We start from the raw sequence: 21,927 nt of genomic DNA, 5'->3' as shown, positions 1-21,927 counted from the left end.
TATGGTCCCTCATCAAACTGACCAAGCCATCCAGGTGTGCCCTGTGAATGGTAATGCTTAGAGGAAAAATAATGATAAACACATGAAAAATGTCTAAGAAATGCTAACTAGAGTTAAAATAACATTGTATGTTTTATTTTTTTCCTGTTTAAAAAAATTTTTTTTTAACGTTTATTTATTTTTGAGACAGAGAGAGACAGAGCATGAACGGGGGAGGGTCAGAGAAAGAGGGAAACACAGAATCTGAAATGGGCTCCAGGCTCTGAGCTGTCAGCACAGAGCCTGACGCGGGGCTCGAACTCACAGACCGCGAGATCATGACCTGAGCCGAAGTCGGACCCTCAACTGACTGAGCCACCCAGGTGCCCCACATTGTATGTTTTAAATGTAACATGTATCACTTACTGAAAGTCTATTAAAGGTAAGTTTCCTCTGAAAGAAATTGTGCACAAACATTCTTGCCTCAAAAATAAAGGAACAACAATTCATCACATATAATCTGTAATTTGCAGTACTAAAAGTGGCCAGAAAATTTAAAGGTGCTTGAAAAACACTCAGAGAGCAGAATACATAAAGATACATACAATATAATTACCTAATCTTATGTTATTGTCCTTTTTAAACTCAGTAACATTAAAAAAATTTTTTTTTACATTTATTTTTTTTGAGAGATAGAGACAGAGCACAAGTGGGGGAGAGGCAGAGAGAAAAGGCGACACAGAATCCGAAGCAGGCTCCAAGCTCCAAGCTGTCAGCACAGAGCCTGACGCAGGGCTCGAACTCACAAACCATGAGATCATGACCTGAGCCGACGTTGGACGCTCAACCGACTGAGCCACCCAGGCACCCCAGACTCGGTAACATTTTAAACATGTTTTTCCAGGATATTAAATTTAGAAATAATTGAAACAAAGCACTAGGGGTTTCTTGAACTTATATTTCAATTATTTTCAGTATATTATATGTAATAAATAACCAAAATAAAGAGACTGTGTCTTTTGATAAGTAACCATGGGAACAGAATTGTAAATATGGCAGAACATATCCCGCTAGCAATGACCTTCCATATACCGTGCATATTGACTAGTAAGATTTTTAAAACAAATGGAACCAATAATCAATCCAGCAAACAGGTTAGATAAAGGCAAGTCAATGGATATTTCACTGAATATTTTTTTTAAAGAGTTGATGTTTTTTAAAGTTTATTTCTTTATTTTGAGAGAAGGAGAGAGAGAGAGAGCAAGCAGGGGAGGGGCAGAGAGAGAGAGGGAGAGAATCTCAAGCAGGCTCCGTGCTTTCAGTGCAGAGCCCCACTCAGGGCTCCATCCTGAGAACTGTGAGATCATGACCTGAGCCGAGATCAAGAGTTGTAGTCTTAACTGACTGAGCCAGCCAGGAGCCCCAATTTTACTGAATATTTACAAATATTTATAAATTTATAACTGAGGGTGAAATGTGTCTTGTGGATCCTTACGAATTTAGAAGTGTCCATTCCCTTGGGTTGGAAGGTTGAAGGGAGGGGTGGGTGAGTATACCAGAGGGAACTGTTAAGAAAAGAGACAAGGAGCCCCAAATAGAGTCACTTGTCCTAAGCCCGTGTCATCAAACTAACACTTAATACCTAACTCAATTTTGGCTTCAACCTCTCCCAGGTGTGGAATCTTAAGCTGGTCAATCTGGAATTACCTGGTCGGCACTAGTGAGGTAATCTGCCTGATAGAGCTCTACTGTCCCCCAAAGGAAGGTCACCTTGCCTGAAACAATCTACTTTTTGTTAGTAACTTCCTTGTCCTATCCCTTCTGCCTATAAAAGTCTTCCAGTTTGTACAGCTCCTTGGAGCTCCTTTCTGTTTACTGGATGGGATCCTGCCTGACTCATGAATCATTGAATAAAGCCAGTAAGATCTTTAAAACTTACTCAGTTGAATTTTGTTATGTAACAGATCGAAACCTCAAAGCTATACACGAATGAATTTGTCTAACATTTTATAAACCCACTTAAGGTTGAAATGAGACATCGAAGAAATCATGAGTGGAATGAGATATGTAATAGACTAGAAGAGTGAAGCAAAATAAAAGAAGGGGAAAGGGAAATTGGAGGACCAAGTTGGAAATGAAATCATAGAATGAATTGAAATAAAGAGAGAAATCGGCAGATGTGGTATGGAAATTATGGAAGTTCATTTGATTCTGAGAGCACATTATGATGTTGCCAGACTGGGGTCCTTGGACACAGCAATGGTAGAAACAAAGCTGGACCCACAATTAAAAAGCACAGAGAGGGTTCCTGGGCAGCTCCGTTGGTTAAGCATTACACCCTTGATTTCAGCTCAGGTCGTGATGTCACGTGTTGCGAGTTCCAGCCCTGGTCAGGCCCTGTGCTGGCGGAGCAGAGCCTGCTCGAGACGCTTTCCACCTGAGGCTTTCCAGGTCATCGGTGTCCCCGCGGGCCATCTTGCCCCCTCACCACCATCAGTAACGATTTCTCCCCTCGGAGGGAGAAAGCCTAAATATGGCTTCTGGGTGACACTTCCACTCTGTGCCCCCATATGAGCTGTCACCCGGTTATCATTGTCAGTATTGTGGAGGTTGTGAGGCCTTGAAGGACTGAGAGCCGCCTTCATACCTCCCTGCCCGTAGCTCTTGCTGGAGACCTTAGCCCTGATAGCTCCTCCTCACCATTGTTAGTAAATTGCAAATAGTCCAAACGATGACTGCTGACCCGCTAGAAAGTTCCCACCCCTCCTGTAAAGCCCGCAACTCTCCTACCTTCCTGTCCCAGCTGGAGTGAGGCTTCTCGGCCCTGGGGGCAAGCATTTCTGTGTAAAGACTTCTAGGCCCCAGCTGGTTTCTCCCTGACCACCTGTGAGTCTTCACGCCTGTGTGGGACTCCGGGCTGTACCAAGGTGTGCACCCAACTTTCTGTTCTTCCACCAGTGCATCGTCACATCCGCAGAGATGGGATGGGTTGTTTTCTCGAAGCCAGACTCTCTTCACACCCATCCCCCTCATCACACTCGGTCCTGGGGGACCGTGCAGTCCTGTATGTTGTTTGGGCGTCCCTAGGACATGCCTGTCTCTTGAGTCTCTGTGAGTACTGGTGCATCTGTAAGCTGCCAGGCTGTGGCGAGATCTAGAAGGGTCCCCAGCACAGGAGGTCCCGTCCCCATGGACTTGGGGGTGCACCAGCTTCCTGGCACGTGGCTGTTCACCAAGTTCCCCAAACTTTGTGTGGCACGATTGATCATTAACTCAATCTCTAGCCCCTCTCCACGTCTGGAGGATGGGGTAGAAAGTTCCAAGCTTCTACACATGGCTTGGTCTTTTTGGTGACCACGCCCCATCCTGAAGCTACTCAGGAGTTGCATCACTGAAATGAAAGACACTCCTATCACCAAGGAAATTCCACAGGATTTAGGGGTTCTGTATCAGGAACCAGGGTCAAAGACCAAATATGAGAACAAAAGGTGCTTCTAGTGGTGTCATCACTTAAGAAATTACAAGGATGGGGCACCTGGGTGACTCGGTCGGTTAAGCATCCAACTTGGGCTCAGGTCACTATCTCATGGTTCATGAGTTCGAACCCCTCATTGGCCTCTCTGCTGTCAGTGTAGACCCTGCTTCAGACCCTCTGCCCCCCTCTCTCTTCCCTTCCCCCCTTCTCATGTGCACGCTCTCTCTCTCAAAAATAAATGGAAACATTTTAAAAATTAAAGACAAAAAATAAATAACAAGGGTTTTAGGAGCTCTGTGCCAGGAACTGGGGGGCAGAGACAAACATATATATTTTCAACATTCTTTTTTTTTAAACATAGGTTCTTCTTTTTTTAATGTTTATTTATTTTGAGAGAGAGAGAGAGAACATGTACGCCCGAGTGGGAGAGGGGCAGAGAGGGAAGGGAAAAGAGAGAGAATCCCGAGCAGGCCCCACGCTGTCAGCACAGAACCTGACAGTGGGCTTGATTTTACGAACTGTGAGACCATGAGCTGAAATCAAGAGTTGGCCACGTAACCCAGGCACCCCCCAGCACATACATTTTGTATTATTTCATAACCCGCCTCACAGAGGTCTTCCCGAACAAAAGCTTTCCCTTGCACCAAGAGGTATGTGCAAGAATATTGACAATAGCAAACCCATGGAGACAGCCCGGGAAAGAGGATGGGTGAATGGGCTTCCCACACAGCGGACCACTATCTGTGGCCGCGTAGCTTTCTGTGCTATAGATGCACCGAGAGAAATGTCACAGTTTACCCCACAGAGTACCCCCTTCCATGATTCAAGCCCTTTCTACATGTACCTTCTGGTTTCTCAGTGCGATGGAGCCCCAATACCTGGTCGAAACCGGCTCACGAGTGTATTCCAAATAACCAGTAAATGTGCTTTTGCCTCAGCTGTGCCTGGAATCTTTTCTTCTCCCCAAACTGCCCTTTCAAACTAGTTCTGCAAACAGACTCCCCATCCCCCCCATACCTTCCATCTCTGGAAGAAAGGAATGTAAAGTAGTTGACTTTTTTGGTAATGATTTGTCAATAAAAGAGCATTCGGCAACCTTCCATCACCAATCATATCAGGTCAGCTTAGCTGTTAATGTTCCCAGTGAATTAAAGGAATCTATCATTTGAACATAAAGTTTCCCTTTCAAAGCCTCAGTTCGATTTCTGAGTTTCTGCCTCTGCTCTCCACCTTTTTAGGTACGTGCGGCCCACTGAAGGTGAAGGGTGTGGACAGAGGACAGGGGAGCAGAAGGAAAGCCTCACATGACCTCTGGGAACTGCCGTTTGTGTCATAGGGCTGGACGTTCCTGGATTTTAAGGAATAAACACCAACATTACACCTTTATTAATTAATTCAACAGATTACTTATTGGTCATTTGAAATGTGGCAGCCATTTTTCTAGGTACCAGAAATACTTCAGTGAACAAACAAATTCCCCGACCTCCTTAAAGTTATATTTTAATGGAGTAAGACAGGAAATGGAGAATATGATCCGGAAATTAGGAATTATCTTCCAAACAGAGAAGTACGATGGAAATATACATACTTGCATATACATTTGTGTACATTACATTGGGGCTGCAGCTGAGGAAGCTTCTGGTGTGGAAGGAGCACTTTTGAAGGCCATTTTCTGGTGAGTCCTCAGGTGGCGGTGGTAGGTAGATGACTGGCGGTAGCTTCTCCGGCAAAGGGAACACGCGTAGGGCTTCTCTCCCGTGTGGATTCTCTCATGAGCCTGGAGGTTGGTTTTGTGGCTGAAGGACTTTTCACACGTGCTGCACGTGAAAGGCTTCTCTCTTGCGTGAGTCATCTGGTGCACGTGTAGGTCTGATGCTTGGAAGAAGCCTTTGTTACACTCAGCACAAATAAATGTCCTCTCATTATTGTGTCTTCTCTGATGGGCTTTTAGCTGAGAGAAATACCTAAAGATCTTGGGACACTTTTCACATCTATATGGTTTGGGGGCTTCATGGGATCTTTCTTGGAGTCCCTCACATGTGGAGATTCCCTCATTCTGGTGGGTAGGAACAGGCTCAGGGGTGACCTTGACTGGCTGAGAGAGAAACCCTGGTCCCAGTTCCATAAGGATATCTTGATAAGGGGGTCCTTTTGGGCACCCCTCCTGGGACCCGGAGATAGCTAGACCTGTTCTTCCAGAGCTGACTGGATTCTTCAAAGAAACACTGTCGTCTTCAGGCCTAGGACAGCCCTCTTCCTGGATGATGAGCAGGGAAGGGATTTCATTGCCTTGACTAGTAATACCGTCATTTACTTGGTCAATGTTGCCACCATTTTCTTTATTTTCATCTCCTGTGAGGGGAAAAATGTGACTCAGTGAAGTTGTAGCCAGGAGGAAGTCCACATAGAACATTCCTCCGGTACCTTGGCCTGCCCCACTCACCTCGTCCCATTGCCAGAGAAGTATCCTGGGGAGTACAGGACCGTGTCCCCATGTTCTCTCCTGTTGGGGTTCCTGCTGACAACTGTTTGGTGAAATGAACAATGACTTCTCTTAAGGGCATATTCTCAGAAAAGAGGGCTTCCTGTCCCTGCATGTGGACGTGGACCTATAAACAAAGCCTGATTACTGTGGGGAAATAGATCTCATGGAAGACCTGCACTCATCAAGTTTCCCAGGATCCCTCTACTGTGTGCTGCCACACCCACTGCTCTGCTCTTATCTCTGCCGGCCTTAAATTTCATGGTAATTTCTTGCTACTGTGCCTTTCCCAATGAGACAAGCCTAATACTAAGGCTTTCTGAGGGGAGAGCAAGCTTGTGTTAAGGTACTTTTCCCCATTCTTGAGGTTTCTGCTCTATCGTCAACTTCTTAGTGAGCCTTCCTACCATCTCACTGGCTCTAATCAATTTAGATAGTGGCTCTTATATGTCCTCCTGACTAGATGCCTATAAAACATCTGCTTTCACTTTTGCTTTCTTAGCAATGGTAAAGCGTCTCTTTGGTGAGAACTAGTAAGTGGGTCTACAATGACTCTCCTGTCTCTACTTCCAGGCAACTCCAACAGGTTGTACTTAATCCTTACACACCTCTGCCCCTCACCCCAGGAGTCAAAACCCTTTACTCACTAATCCAGGTGGTTTCATGCCATCGTCAGTTAGATTTTCCATGAATTTCTCCATGTTTCTGCCACTTGTATTCCATTTCTCTTTCAACACGGACCTGTCACTGCAGTGGCCATTGATCATAAACTGTTCCAGGACCAAACGAGAAATAATTTCATCCTTGCTGTGTTTTTCTGGCTGCAGCCATGAGTGAAATAAGTTGTAGAGATTTTGCAGCTCCTCCCTTGCGCATGAGTTATTACTGTTTTGAAATAAACTGAGCTGAGCGCTGGGGAACTCATAGATCTCTTCCCCCTGAATGGCTGGTCCTTGGCTGGGCTTATGCTCTAGGTTTTCTGACCCAGGGACATTCCTAGATGGTTCTCCCTGACATGAAATTCTGAGATCTAAAGCCATTCTTAACAAGAATTCTCAGAGAGATTCAACTTTGGATATTCAATTCGTACTGACTTGTTTATCTGAAGATCTGTTTCACCAACTGGTAGATACTCGAAGAGTGCCAGCTAGAAATAGAAGAGGTATATAATTAATTTCAGCACCGCCAAAATTAAAAAAAAATTCAGTTTCAGAGGAGTTTATGGATGAATTTTACTAGACATTTAAGAGAGAAAGAAGTCTAATCCTACACAGACTCTCCCAGAGCATAAAAAAGTGAGAACACTCCCCTTTTAGTTAATAAGTTCAGCAGCTCCCTGATAACAAAATTTTACAAGTGCATTAAAGAAAACTACACTACAGATCAGGATATCTCACGGAAAACAAAGTTTGTAAATCAAATTCAGTGACATATAAAGAGAATAATAGATCACAAAACAAGTGGGGTTAACTTTCTAAACGAAAAGTTGGGTTAAACTAAAAAAATATTGATGTAACTTACCACATGAAGAGAATTTAGGAAAATACAATATAATCATCTTCTTGGGTACATTAAAAGTGCCTCATAAAAGTCAGTGCTCATTACCAAAAAAGACATTTAGTAAGCTAGGAAGGAAGAGAACATCCCTGATATCATAAAGTTCTACAAAACACAGCAAAAATTATCCTTAAAAGTTTTTTCCTTGAAATTGAGAGGTGGAGGGCCACTTTCAACTCTATGCAACATTGGAATACTCTTTTACCGGTAAAAAAGTCAAGAAAATGTATCAAATATCATTATTTATACATTTCCTGATTTTGTTGCCAACAAAGGATCAAATATTCTACAAATCTTAGACAATTTTTGCAAAATGAATTTTTGCAAAATGTCTGATACAAGACCAATTTACCAAAATCGATTGGATTGTATAATAACACAAGCAGCTTAAAACAAAAAAAAAACACCTCAATGATATATATTACCATTAAACATGAAATATCTAAGAAAAACTCCAGTGAAAATGTACAAGTCCTCTACAGAAATACACAATATCAATAAATATCATAGGCATAAAGGACAACTATGTTCATGGATGGCAAGACCCAATTCCAATTGGGAAACGTCAATGATCCCCAAGTTTCTCTGTGAACTCAATGCTATACCATTGGAAATCCAGCAAGTGGCTTGTGTTTGTGTGTATGTGTGAGAAAATTGACAGCTGATTCTAAAATTAGACATAAACAGGCTAAAAATAGCCCAGACAATTCTGAAGAAGAATAATATTTCAGGATCTACATAACCACAAAACAAAACTGATTATGAGATTATATTCATTAAGACCATGATCATGGCACATAGATAAGGAAACAGAACAGCATGTTATCCTGATATGATCGACATCTATACTGTCACTTGCTTTCTATACAACACGACACTGAAATGCATGTGCAGAGAGGAAAGCCTTTTTTTTCTTCAATAAACGGTGTTAGGTCAACTGAATATTCAGAAAGGGGAAAATTAATCCTGACCCCCGTCCTACCCCATTTACAAAAATTAGTTCTAGATGAGTTTTTTAAATCTCTGAAATGTAAAATAAAGCTTCTAGAAGACCACCTGGAAGAATATATTTAAGAACCTGTAGTAAAAAAATATTTTTAATACAATACAGTAAGAACTCAGCAGGAAAGCTTGGGATTCTCTCTCTTCCTCTCCCTCTGCCCCTTCCCACCTCACACACATGCTCTCTCTCAAAAACAAATAAACTTAAAAAAAAAAAAAACTACAATAACACTCTAAGAAATATCTGCCAGAATGAGAAAAATCATTCTGTCAGCATGGACAGGAATGCCTAGAAGTCTCAGTCTCTACTGGTGAGTACTCACTGTGGACATGTTTTGACTGGTATCTACAAAATGTGCATTTATGTATTCTCCATGATATAGCTCACCAGTATTACTCCAGGGCATATATTCAACAGCAAAATCTACTCGTGTGCATCAAAGACATAAATGAGAGTGTTTATGTCATCATAATTCACAATATTCCCATGTTGTAAACAATCTAAGTGTCCAACATTAAAAAGGATAGATTATCATTAAATCACAGAGTTATATTTGATAGCGATGTAAATGAATGCAACAGAATAACCACAACCATAATGTTGAATGAAATAATGCAGAAACGAAAAAATTCATTTTGTTTATTCCCATTTATGTTATTTCAAAAGCATACAAGGGGTGCCTAGCTGGCTCAGTCAGTAGAGTATGAAGCCCTGGATCTCAGGGTCATGAGTTCAAGCCCCACATTGAGTGTAGAGTTTACTTTAAAAAACAAAACAAAACAAAACAAAACAAAACAAAACAAAACAAAACAAAACAATTGGTGCCCTGGGTGGCTCAGTGGGTTAAGCTGCCAATTTCGGCTCAGGTCACGATCTCACAGTTTGTGGGTTCAAGCACCGCATCAGGCTGTGTGCCGACAGCTCAGAGCTTGGAGCCTGCTTTGGATTCTGTGTCTCCCTCTCTCACTGCTCCTCTCCTGCTTGCACTCTGCCTCTCTCTCACTCTCTCAAAAATAAATAAACATTAAAAAAAAAAAAAACCCACAAAGGGCGCCTGGTTGGCTCAGTCGGTTTAAGCATCCAGCTTGGGCTCAGGTCATGATCTCACGGTTTGTGAGTTCAAACCCGGTGTCTGGCTCTGCACTTGGAGTCCGGACCCTGCTTGGGATTCTTTCTCTTTCTCCTTCTTTGTCTGCATCTTCCCTGCTCACTCACTCTCTCTCTCTCTAAAATAAATAAATAAACTAAAAACAACAACAAAAAAAGCATAATACTATCAATATTATTTAAGAAGTTGGTTACTTTGGGGAACCACAGTAGATACTGGGATAGGTACACACATGGAGGGCTGCATAGGAGGACCCCACCCCAGAACTAAACAGAATTGTGAGATGTTCTACTCGCAGTTTCCGCTGGCAGTATTCCACCTCTTGGTCTGTTTTTTTTTTTTTTTTTTTTTTAAAGTAGGCTCCAAACCCTACTTGGGGCTTGAACTCATGACCCTGAAATTAGGGTCACACATTCTACCGACTGAACCAGGCAGGCGCCCCTCCACCTCTTGATCTTGGAGGTCGTTTATGCAGGAGAGTTTCTCTGTAAAAATCCCCCAAGCTATCTACTTCCACTTTTTCATTTTTCTGTATGTGCATTACACTTCAATAAAAATGTTCAATTTTAGGGGCACCTGGACGGCTCAGTCAGTTAAGCATCCGACCTGATTTCAGCTCAGGTCATGATCTCACGGTTTGTGGGATCGATCCCTCCTCGGGCTCTACACTGACAGCACAGAGCCTGCTTCGGATTCTCCCTCTCCCTCTCTCTCTGCTCCTCCTCTGCCTGTTCTCTCTCTCTCTCAGAATAAATAACAAAATATTAGAAAAAGTTGAGAATAAAGCGAATGAAATAGAAGAGAAAGGAATCCATACAAATGATCTCATCCTGTGTTGGAAACTCCTCTTACATCAGACACAGACATTTGCACAACCCACTCACCCACCTTCTCCACCTCCTTCCCTCCAGGTATCCCCTCTGTGTCAGTCCAAAGATACATTCCTTAGGAAACTTTCTCTTACTGGTTTTTTTCCCTATCAATGATTCCCCTTCCTTATGAAAAACATTCCTTCCTTCACTGCTTTTCTCAGAGCTATAATTTTATGTTGATCTATTTCTGATTCCTGTTCTCTTCCACCCAAGGGTAGGATCCAGCAGAGATGAAATTGAGTTTGCATTTCTCCATATTGATTTCTGGCTACAAATCACATTATCTGGGTAACTGTAGCCACACCATTGGGATGCTGAATGAATGAAAGATTTAATTCTACGTCCATATTGTTGCTCTATTTTTGTGTCCTCCCATTTTATGGATGGTTAAAATTTCAAAGACTTGTATTTTTATAGTTTTTAAAAAGTTTACTTATTTATTTTGAGAGAGACAGAGACAGTGCAGGTGAAGGAGGGGCAGAGAGAGGGGCAGAGAGAGAAAATCCCAAGCAGGCTCTGTGCTGCCAGCTCAGAGCTCAATCTCACAAAACCTTGAGATCATCACCGGAAAGGAAGTCGGACGCTTAACCGACCAGGCAACCAGTCCGACCAGTCGGACGCTTAGCCACCAGGCGACCCCCCCCCCCCCGCCCAAATTTGTATTTTTTTATTTAAAAAAAATTTTTTTTAATGTTTATTTATTTTTGAGACAGAGAGAGACAGAGCATGAACGGGGGAGGGTCAGACAGAGAGGGAGACACAGAATCTGAAACAGGCTCCAGGCTCTGAGCTGTCAGCACAGAGCCCGACGAGGGGCTCAAACTCACAGACCGTGAGATCATGACCTGAGCGAAGTCGGCCGCTTAACCGACTGAGCCACCCAGGCGCCCCTCCAAATTTGTATTTTTTTAAAACAGCAAATTTCACACCACAAATTCAGAAAATGAGTGGTAGGGTTGGTATGTGGGCACACAAAGACCTGATTAATTTCTGTTCGTTGATGCCATTTTGTGCTTTTGTGTCAAGCTCTAATCAGACTAGCCACCCTGATCCTGTCAGTTAATGAGGCCAGGAGGATTCTGGGGAAAACCCCATAGAACGGTGAATACATTCTTGTCTTTTCTTAATCCGTTTATCACAAAGCTTCTAGTCAACTTTTATTAAATGCCCATATGCTCAGGTCACACTCCACCTGACTCCTTCTATGCCTACCTGTTGCATTAAAGAAAAGTACCAAGTCCTTCCTGGTCTCAGGAGGCCTTGCCTGGGCCATCTCACCCTCTGGCCCCACCTTAGGTGTGGTGGCTGGTTCTCTGTACCCAGGTACACTGGCCTCCCTCCCTCTTTTTTTTCCCTGTAGAATCCATGCCCCCTTCTTCTTCTGGGCCTCCCCACAAGTTTCATTTCCGGATTATCCCAGGCGCACACGGACCACACGCTCACACTTGTAGACATGCACTCAATCCTGCACAGACACAGCTGTGGAACACTACTATGGCTAAGACTTTGGAATTAAAACCCTGACTGCCATGTTAAAAGTTCTCATCATAAGAGAAAAAAAATGACACTATGGAAGGGGATGGATGTTAACAAGACTTATTGTGGTGATCATTTTGCAGTGTATGCAAATATCGAATCATATGTTGTACACCTGAAACTAACATAATGTTATACATCAATTATATCTCAAAACAAAACAAACTCCAGCCTTCCAGGGGTCTTTTTTTTTTTTTCTTAATGTTTTCTTTGTTTTTGAGAGAGAGAGAGAGAGAGACAGAGCATGAGCGGTGGGGAGGGGCAGACAGAGAGGGAAACACAGAATCCGGAGCAGGCTCCAGGCTCTGAGCTGTCAGCACAGAGGGGCTTCAATTCACAAACCGGGAGATCATGACCTGAGCTGAAGGCAGATGCTTAACTGACTGAGCCACCCAGGTGCTCATCCTGCCAGGGTTCTTAATCTGGAATCGGGCATTTACAAGCTGTGTGACCCCAGACATATTAGCCATCAGGTTCTTGTCTGTGTCATGAGGACTCTGATCTCTGATAATACCCAGCACCCAGACTTGCCATGGGAGCTAAAAGAGTTAATACATAATAGAGCATTCGCTGGCATATGATAAGCACTCAGTAAAAGTCTGCTAAATACCTAGTACCCACCCTTTACTTTTTTTTTAAGTAGGTGCCACGCCCAGTGCGGAGCCCAACTCAGGGCTCAGACTCGTGACCCTGAGATCAAGACCTGAGCGGAGATCAAGAGGTGGCCACTTAACTGACTGAGCCACCCAGGCACCCTATGACACCCATCCTTTAAATTTCAGCTCCAACCTATTCATCCCAATCTGCCGTGAGCCAACACGTTCACAAGACGTAATAAAAGTAAATTACCAAGAAACATAAAATTAACAAGATAACAGAGCCACACAAAAAGACTTTCCCACGAGGGGCGCCTGGGTGGCTCCCCATCAGTTAAGCATCCAACTCTCGATTTTGGTGCAGGTCATGATCTCAAGATTTGTGGGTTCGAGCCCCTCAGCAGGCTCTGCACTGACAGCATGGAGCCTACTTGGGATTCTCTCTCTCCCAGTGTCTCTCTCTCTCTCTCTCTCTCTCTGCCCTTCCCCCCCTCATGCTTGAGCTTTTCCTCTCTCTCTCTCAAAAATAAATAAACTTAAAAAAAAAAAAAAAAAGACTTTCCCAGGAGAAGTCTCCTGCAATCCACCCAGGTTTTTTTTTTTATTGTTTATTTTTGAGAGCGAGAGAGACAGAGCACGAGTGGGGGAGGGGCAGAGAGAGAGATACAGACAGACAGACAGACAGAATCCGAAGCAGCTCCAGACTCTGAGCTGTCAGCACAGAGCCGGACAAGGGGCTCGAACTCAGTCAACCACAAGATCATGACCTGAGCCGAAGTCACATGCCCAACCGACTGAGCCACCCAGGCGCCCCAATCCACCCAGGTTTTTACACAGAACTGTTGAAACAATAGACCATCCCTCACACTTGAGGGACCCCCATAACTTTGCACCTAGGAATGTTCCCCCCACGCCCCGAGCTATGCCTACGTACACATACGTGCACACACACACACAAAATCAGAAAATTTCCTTCTGTTCTGAACACTCACCTCAGGAAGACTGAACTTCAAACCGGGCGAGCCTGGGCTAAACGCCGAGCTGCGGTGTGACTCACACTCTGCACAGGGCTCATCTGACGGGCCTTCCGGAGGCTCCTCCCTCTTATAGGGTCTGGGGTCAGGGATGCATTTACAGATGTGATTGGATACAATCTGCCTGCCGATGGAATCCCGCCCCAGCTCCAGCTCTCTGATACGTTATTAGGTTACGCCCCTGGGGCTGGGACAACCAGCCACAATCAAATCCTAGTATTTCTGCAGTGAAATGTAACAACACACACTGAGTGGGGGATGCAAAGATTAACGTTAGTCTCACATAAATTCCCGCCAAGTTTTGTCTTAAGCGAGTCTCACACAAAGTTGCTGATGCTAATTGTCTAGATTTGTGGATTGCAAGTGTGGCAGAGAACAAGGTTAATGTTCTCTCTTCCTGTGTCAATCCCAGGCAGTGAGTTGGAGGGTGCCCCAGGACCCCAGAGGAGAGGTTCCTAGTTCAGCAAAAAGACCGCAGGGACTGAAACAAACATTATTTTAGCGGGAAGGGAGCTGGGTTCTTATTTTATGTCGAGAAAGCACAGCATGGCTGAGACTCACCGTCAGGGAGGGCGGAGTTAACAATAGTGACAGGCCCCTGGTTTGAAATGTGGCTGGGAAGGCCACCGTGTACCCACTGGGGGGCAGGGGGAGGGGAGAGTGGCAGCAATAGATTTTGGGAAACTGGGCTCTTCTGTGTCCCAACTCTTTGTAGAGGAAGCGACCACCCCGTACAAGATGAGAGAGACTCGGGGAAGCAGATGGAATGGATTTTTGACGGAAGGTACCTGTCAGGCAGTCCAAACATCGTCCGTCTGTCCTCCACTTTCAAGTCATTTCCGGAGTCAAACCACTTCGACTGCTGCACAGCCCCCATCACACCTCACTGGCGGGGATCGGCTCCTGTCTGGCCTCCTCTCCACCTGCCAGTTTTCTCTCCTCAAAGCAGCCGTTCCGGGGACCCTCTATAACCACCTGACCACGTCCCCCCTCTGCTGAAGCTCCCCGATGGCTTCCAGAATCAATCTGCCAGGGTGCAGGCCGCCCTTGGTGAAGGTAAAAGACCTCCCTACGCCCCAACATGTCACAGACCCACCGTTTCACAAAATGCAAGAGAAATGAATTAGCAGAGATGCGAAACCAACACGAAAACAAAGGCACACGAAATACAGGGGCTTTTACGTCATCAGATTCAACAGACAGAAAACGTGTGTCACCTCGCCCTGAGTTTATACACTTACTCTCTGCGTAGACAGGAGCCCAAGACAGGAGCCAGTGTGGAGGACGGCGGCACCCTCAGACCGCATTCTGAGGGTCACGGACACAGTGTGACCGGCATCCTGACAGTGGCCTGGAGACCCTGTCGCTCTGGCTCCAGTGGCCTGTCTGCCCCTTTGCTTGCTCTGCCGAAGCCTCACAGGCCCCCACAGTTCCAGGACCTGGTGGCCTCACTCCCACGGTGGGTCTTTCATTGTCCCCTCCCTCTGCCCCTTGGGGGAGGGACCCACAGCTCTCTGCTCTTCTCTCCTAGGCTGCGCTGGACACGTTTCCTCGCGTCTCGGGACCCCTCCCACCAGGAGGTCTTTGGTCACCCTCTGCTTCAGTTTTCTCCATAGCGACGATCTCCAGCAGACAAACTATACTCTTCCCACTTGTCTTCTTATCTGTCACTCTGGAATTGAACCAACTCACAGACAGAATTTTTTTTTTTCCTGCACTGCATCCTGAGTGGTTTATGTACAGCTGGACACTTGTAAGTTCTCATTAATTATGCATCTGTTTGAAATGAATATTCCAGGTGAGAGAGGGTGTGAGCTAAACTGACCCGGCAGCCGCAGGAGGGACAGAGTCAAATGAACCACAGAAGGGTTTATAGAGCAGAAACGTCAAGACAGCCTCAGGGGCCAGGAGAGGTAGGGACCTTGCAAGGGCTGCTGCCCTCCCCCCCAAATTGAGGTAGAGAAATGAGAAGTTAGAGGGAAGCACAGAGAACAGCAACTTTCAGAGTCCTGTTCCACAACATGGGGAGATCAAGCACAGAGATGCAGGGATGACAAGTTAAAGAAAAGTGTTTTTGGGGTGCCTGGGTTAATGAAATCAACAATATATATGAAATAAAGTGTCTTTAGGGGCGCCTGGGGGGCTCAGTCAGTTAAGCATCTGACTTCAGCTCAGATCATGATCTCACGGTTCATGGGTTCAAGCCCCACATTGGGCTCTGAGCTGACAGCATGGAGCCTGCTTGGGATTCTCTCTCTCCCTCTCTCTCTCTGCCCCTCCCCTGCTCTCTCTCTCTCAAAAATAAACATTAAAAAAAAAAAGAAACAAAAGTGGTTTCCTTTCCCACCTTCATGGCCTCGGGATAGCCATTACCTTCCTTCCTGTACCAGCTTCCCTCTGTGGTGCTGGAATAGGCACTGATACCAGGCAAGAGGATTTAAGGAGCCGTCAGTCAGGCTGGCCAGCTGTCCCTGCGCTGTTGTCCATCCTCTCTCATTCCCCCAACCTTTGGGATGACAGTTTGGATGACGCCTCCACCCTGGCCGGGCTGAGATGCAAACTCCTGGTTGCCTAGTGTAGCGGGAGCTGGGCTCCCTTCCCTGCCCCCCTCCCCTTGTTTCGTACTCCCTGCATCAGCACACGGACCTTGGCCTTTCCTCCAGACACACGTGAGACAGGGCAATGCACACATCCTGGGAAAAGTAATTAGATATGGAAAAATCACAAAAATCACAAAGATCGTAGTCAACGACATATGACATCTAGAAAACAGTGATGGAAGAGAAGTACAAAGAAATTCAAATAAGAAGGTAAAATAATCAAGGAGATGAGGAAAGACAAAGGCCACAGGAAGAAGATATGCTAACAAAAATTGGGAAAATATCAGTCATGGAAAATGTTTATAAAGATAGGACTGGGTAGAATAAATAGGAGAATGAGATATTGAAAGAATTGGTGAGTCAGATGACAGACTGAAGATGACATCTGAAAGACAAAAGATCCAAGAATGCAGTAGGAAGCATAAAAGAGCTGAGGTCGTGACCCGCCTGTAGGCAAGGATATTCTTCTGCTTCATGTTTCTGAAACCGTGACTAACACATAATGCCACTAAACATCATTATCGAATCCATAAAGAAAATGAACGTAGAGTATCAAGATCTAGATACAAGTACAGTATGCTTGGTTTCCGAGCATAATTCGTTCTGGAAACACGCTTGTAATCCAAAGCACCCAAACGTCAAAGCGAATTTCAGGAACCATCAGCGCAGTTGTGATCATGTAATGTTCAGTGTCATGGACTACTCGTATTGCAAGACATCACTCGTTTATCAAGTTAGAATTTCTTAGACCTGTTGGCTCATCTTGTGGAACATTTGCAGGACAAGTTACTTGCAATCCAAGGTTTTCCTGTAGTCCCCAAAGAGGGGAAATCTATGTGATGACCCAGCAGGAGATGCATGGGTGGCAGCTTCAGCGGCCTCAGTCAGGCATGGACGTGAGATCCTGAAGTTACTGGGCTCTGAGGCATGTGACAGGAGGTGGCAGGTAAAGTTCAGGGATGAGGCAGGAAGATACACACAGGGGTAAGTCAAGGGACAAGAAGAAGGATGCACAGGTGACCATTGTTGGGGGAACCAACAATGTGACTGGAGGGCAGATGTATGGAGGCTGGTAGGAACTTCAAAGAAAGGCCAGAATTTCCTTACCAGGAAATGGTGAAGCTCATTTAAAGTGAAGCAGACGGGGCAGGGTCTGGGACAGGACAGGTGGGAAAAGGAGATTGATTCTTCAGTCAATTTGGCTCTTTATCCTCTTATCTCCTTCCAGTTCACATGTGAAGAGGGGTAAGGTGGGCAAGTAGCTAAGTGCCTGACTCGGGACAGACCAAGACTCTAAATCATCTAAGCTGTGCCCATTACCAACCGGCTGACCTTGGTCATGTCCACTGTCCCCAGGCTTCAGGATTCATGTCTGTAAAAGTGGAAAAATGGGCACTAAACTGTACAGAACAGAAAGGGAAGCAGACACTAAATAACAGATGATATTATGGAGCCCAGTAAAGATCCCATCCAGGTGCAAAGATGAGGAAAAATTCTTGGCAAAGAGAAAAGCATGTACATGACCCTGAGGCTAGTGAGAGCCTGGCTTGGTGGTGGAATCAGGGGAAGGCCAGTAGGGCCAGTAAAGGAAGAGAGTGATGGATGGAGGGATGAGGGGAAAGGGGCAGATAAACATGGTTTTGTAGGCTATGACTAGAAATTTGGATTTTATTCTGACTATTCTGGGAAGTTGTGGGAGGGATTCAGCAAGACAAACACATGATTTTTTAAAATGTTTTATTTTGAAATAATTATAGATTCATGAGAAGTCGCAAATACAGTGCAGACTACCTTTTGCTTAGTTTCCCCCTGGTAACATCTGACATGATCTTTATGTCAAACCCAGGAACTGGACATTGGTTCAATCTTCAGACCTTTTTCAGAGTTATCATTTTACATGTGTGTGTGTGTGTGTGTGTGTGTGTGTGTGTGTGTGTGTGTGTTCTGTGTGATTTTATCACATGGGTAGATTCGTGTAACTACAACCACAATCAAGACCCAGAACATTTTTTTTTGGAAGAAGGTCAAAAGGTGATGTTTAGCCCCCAAATGGTGATGGGGCAGGTCAAATTAAGAGAAGTCTGAGGTGGAGCAAATATGCCTACAGAAGTGAGGCATATTTGGAAAAATGGTCCTTGGGGCTACAATCTTGGTCTTAGCATTTGACCTGAGAACCAAGAATTTCTATGCTGTCAGGAAGCATTTTGGTCGGGACATTATAGTGATCATCCTGACTAGTTGGGAGTTGTTTCTTTTCTTTTCTTTTTTTTTTTTTTACATTTATTTATTTATTTATTTATTTTTGAGAGAGAGAGGGAGAGAGCAAGCAAGCACAAGTGGGAGGGAGGGAGAGTGAGAGAGAGAGAGAGAGAGAGAGAGAGAGCGGGAATCCCAAGCAGGATCCATGCTGTCAGTGTAGAGTCTGACACAGAGCATGACTTGAGCCAAAATCAAGTTGGACACTTAACCAACTGAGCCACCCAGGTGTCCTTGGAGTTAGTTTTTAAAGGGAAGGCCAGGAGAACAATCGAGGTTTAGATTTGGAAATGTGTCCAGCCAAATAGGTCAATAGGTTGTGGATAGTGCTATGGCCAAAGTTTCTTTAAGATCATCTGAATAGGCTTCAACATGGCCAGGCAGTTGAGAGGGAAACTTATGACATGTCCTGCTATACAGAATTTTGCCAGTGTGATGGGAACAAAATTAGGGTGCTAACTAGTGGTTGGCTATGGCAGTGGTGTTTAAAAGGCCATTTAACTATGGGTGTCAGTGTGCCAAAATATAGCTAGATGGCTGTTGCATTGCCAGATGGTCTGCTCATGGCCTGCAGTGTTCCAGGGACATGCTATTATGTATCCCAAGAAGGTATAGCCAAACTATGAGAAGCCAGAAGGCCGGGCAATAGCATTTGTTCTGTGCGAGCGCTATAACTAAAGGCATTGAGAGCACACTGACCACGTTGGCTTAGTGTGGACTGGGTGACTGTGTGGTTGGAGGGAACCTGCATTCCTTAGTGGGATTTCTTGTCAGGTAAGTCCAGTTTTAGTCTTTCTCGGCCACTCTGCTATTCACACTGTTGTGGGTGTAAGTCCTGGAGCCACGATCTCTCTACTTTGAGTGAGATTATCACAGGCATTAGAAATTAAGTACCCTTTATAGCCAGGAATATTTGGCAAAGCTTGTGGCGTAGGCTAAGCAAATCAACATTTATCAAGGTACCAAATAACTCTGACAGATAGCCAGAGGGGCATTTGATGGTGAGATGATCATTTGTCACAATAAAAACTCAAGCCTTGACCTGGCCTCCATCCCAATCCAATCAGGGCTGGGGCAAGATCGACAAGGACGGATGAAAGAAGAGGAACAAGGAATGCCCAAAGGCATTCCTAGGTTTCACTAGGTTTGGCTTGAGACTGATCCAAACTGACAAAATTGGGAGTTGCCTTGTAACTATGTCAGGAAGAGAGTGGCTCTTAGGCACACTAGATGAATCCAGGACTTCCACTGAGGTGGCATGACCCTGAACTTCATGGGGGAGGGCAACAGTCCATCTGCTTCTGTAAGTGCAACAATGATTATTTGCATGTCCTGTGTGTCTAGTATGCTCCCTCACAGGAGCAGGTCCTCAGTGTAGTGCTATAAATGGGTGCCTGGGGACAGCCGAGTCCAATTAGAGTTCTGCCAGTATTGGTGATGTGTGATGGCTGAACTTCTAAGATATCCCATGGGCAACTGAGTAAAGGTGTATTGTGCTCCTTTGAAAGTGATTAACTGTTGAATTCACCTTTCTGGGTGGATGTGATTGAAAGGTTGTTGAAATAGACACTGAATAGGATATATAGAACGGCAAAACATTTGCCAGTGGACAACTGAATGGCTTCATTCATTTCAATTACGTGAGTATAGGGGCTTTAATGGATGGGACCAAGGTAGCAGTAACCTACCATGAGCTGCCATTCCTCTGATCATTCTTTTTTTTTTACAGTAGGCTTCATGCCCAGTGCTGAGTCCGACGCGGGGCTTGAACTCATGACCCTGAGATCAAGACCTGAGTGGAGATCAAATCAGATGTTTAACTGACTAAGCCACCCAGATGCCCTACCTTTGAGGATTCTTTTATAATTTATAATTTATTACTTTTTAACATTTATTCATTTTTGAGAGACAGAGAGAGACAGAGTGTGAGTGGGGGAGGGTCAGAGAGAGAGGGAGACACAGAATCTGAAACAGGCTCCAGGCTCTGAGCTGTCAGCACAGAGCCTGACATGGGGCTCGAAGCCACGAACTGTGAGATCATGACCTGAGCCGAAGTCAGACATTTAACCAACTGAGCCACCCAGGCACCCCTGAACTATACTTTAAACAGGCTTTTTTTTTTTTTTTTGGTGTGAATTATATCTGAATTTATTTTTATTAATTAAAACAAAGTTAATGTTTAGTTTGAGAGAGAGAGCAGGAGAGGGGCAGAGAGAGAGAGAGACAGAGAGAGAGAATCTGAAGCGGGCTCCAGGCTGTCAGCACAGAGCCTGATGCGGGGCCCAAACCCACATACTGCAAGATCATGACCAACCTGAAGTTAGACGCCTAACTGACTGAGCCACCCAGGAGCCCCTTTTTAACGTTTATTTTTGAAGAGAGAGAGAGAGGACGAACTAGTGAGCATGAGCGGGGAAGGGACAGACAGCGAGGGAGACCGAGGATTTAAAGCAGGTTCTGCGCTGACAGCACAGAGCCCAATGTGGGTCTCAAACTCACAAACCCTGAGATCATGACCTGAGCCAAAGTCAGACCCTCGGCCGACTGAGCTACCCTGCCCCCCCACCCCTGAGGACTCTTAAGTATCTACTGTGCTTTCTCAGATGTAAACAAAATTGCTTACTTCCTACTCCAAGTCAATGAACCGTATCTAATTTGTATATTAAATATATTTTTTGATAGATCTTCAAAATGATTTCTGGCCCCTTACCAGTTTATTTTCTCTTATTTAGTTGATTCAATTGTTGTTTTGCCTATTGACTCTTGTCTACCCCCTTCCTTTCGTTCTTATTTCATCTTTGAACTTACTTTAAAATTTTCATTCAAATACATGAGGATCATCACACAAATACATTTCACCCCTGCCAGATGCCTGCAGAGAGCCGCGATTATAGCTAGAAAGATCTGTTCCCTGAGCTCCACCCCTGTGCCGGAGGTTAAGGGGACAACAGACTATTATCTTCTCCAAACATCAGTGCTACTTGTACTTCTTGTTACAAAACATACCAAATATAGACAACTGAAACGGGAGAGACTGCAATAAACCTTAAGTTTATATGCACTGTAAAACTTTAGAAATTAGGGGCTAAGGTCTGCTCCTCAGTTAAATATGGGTGATAAAATCGAGAATGTGGGGAGCATAGTAACACTTTAAACTATAAACATTTCCTCTGAATGTTTTTAAATTTGTTGAAATTCTCCAATCATTTTATAGAACCCGAAGCTGAGAATTACATTGGATTACTTACAGTTTTTCTGTCAACAAGAACATACAAACTCCCAGAGGGTTTAGAATAAAAACAGGCTTTGACCCTGAAATAAACCGTTGGCAAATTGCATCTCAACTGTTAATTTGCATTCTTTCTGATCCTTTGTGAGAAAACATTTTCAAAGTTTGACTTTTTTCCAAGAATTTCCTGTACTTCAAAT

General features: G+C 44.5%; 2 protein-coding genes across 4 annotated transcripts in view; both read right to left on the bottom strand.

The window, feature by feature from the left end:
* LOC109259350 (zinc finger protein 211-like) overlaps positions 1-21,927 on the bottom strand; it is a 51,529-nt gene that overhangs the window by 15,403 nt on the left and 14,199 nt on the right. The window contains exon 4 of one of the 2 annotated variants that reach the window (XM_053906263.1): positions 6,971-7,083. The exons of the other annotated variant lie outside the window; for it this stretch is intronic. Coding sequence (XP_053762238.1) covers positions 7,052-7,083 — 32 coding nt within the window. The 3' untranslated portion in view covers positions 6,971-7,051. Of the gene's footprint in view, positions 1-6,970; positions 7,084-21,927 lie in introns of those variants that run through there. 2 annotated transcript variants of the gene reach the window in all.
* Positions 489-6,976, bottom strand: LOC109259363 (zinc finger and SCAN domain-containing protein 4-like). Of its 2 annotated transcripts, none has more exons than XM_019436971.2 (3): positions 6,584-6,976; positions 5,898-6,063; positions 489-5,806 (listed from the first exon to the last, which is right to left on the bottom strand). In XM_019436971.2, the coding sequence occupies exons 1-3, from the start codon at positions 6,974-6,976 to the stop codon at positions 5,064-5,066; spliced, it is 1,302 nt and encodes a 433-aa protein (XP_019292516.1). In that variant the 3' UTR covers positions 489-5,063. The 2 variants fall into 2 exon arrangements, with proteins under 2 accessions (XP_019292516.1, XP_019292517.1); XM_019436972.2 differs by having other exon boundaries at positions 5,898-5,979.

This window comes from Panthera pardus, unplaced genomic scaffold (assembly GCF_024362965.1).
Source record: "Panthera pardus isolate Hobbes unplaced genomic scaffold, ASM2436296v1 HiC_scaffold_18, whole genome shotgun sequence".
Classification (NCBI taxonomy): domain Eukaryota; kingdom Metazoa; phylum Chordata; class Mammalia; order Carnivora; family Felidae; genus Panthera; species Panthera pardus.
Note: the sequence above shows the minus strand (reverse complement) of the source record. Positions and strands in the feature narration are given on the sequence as shown.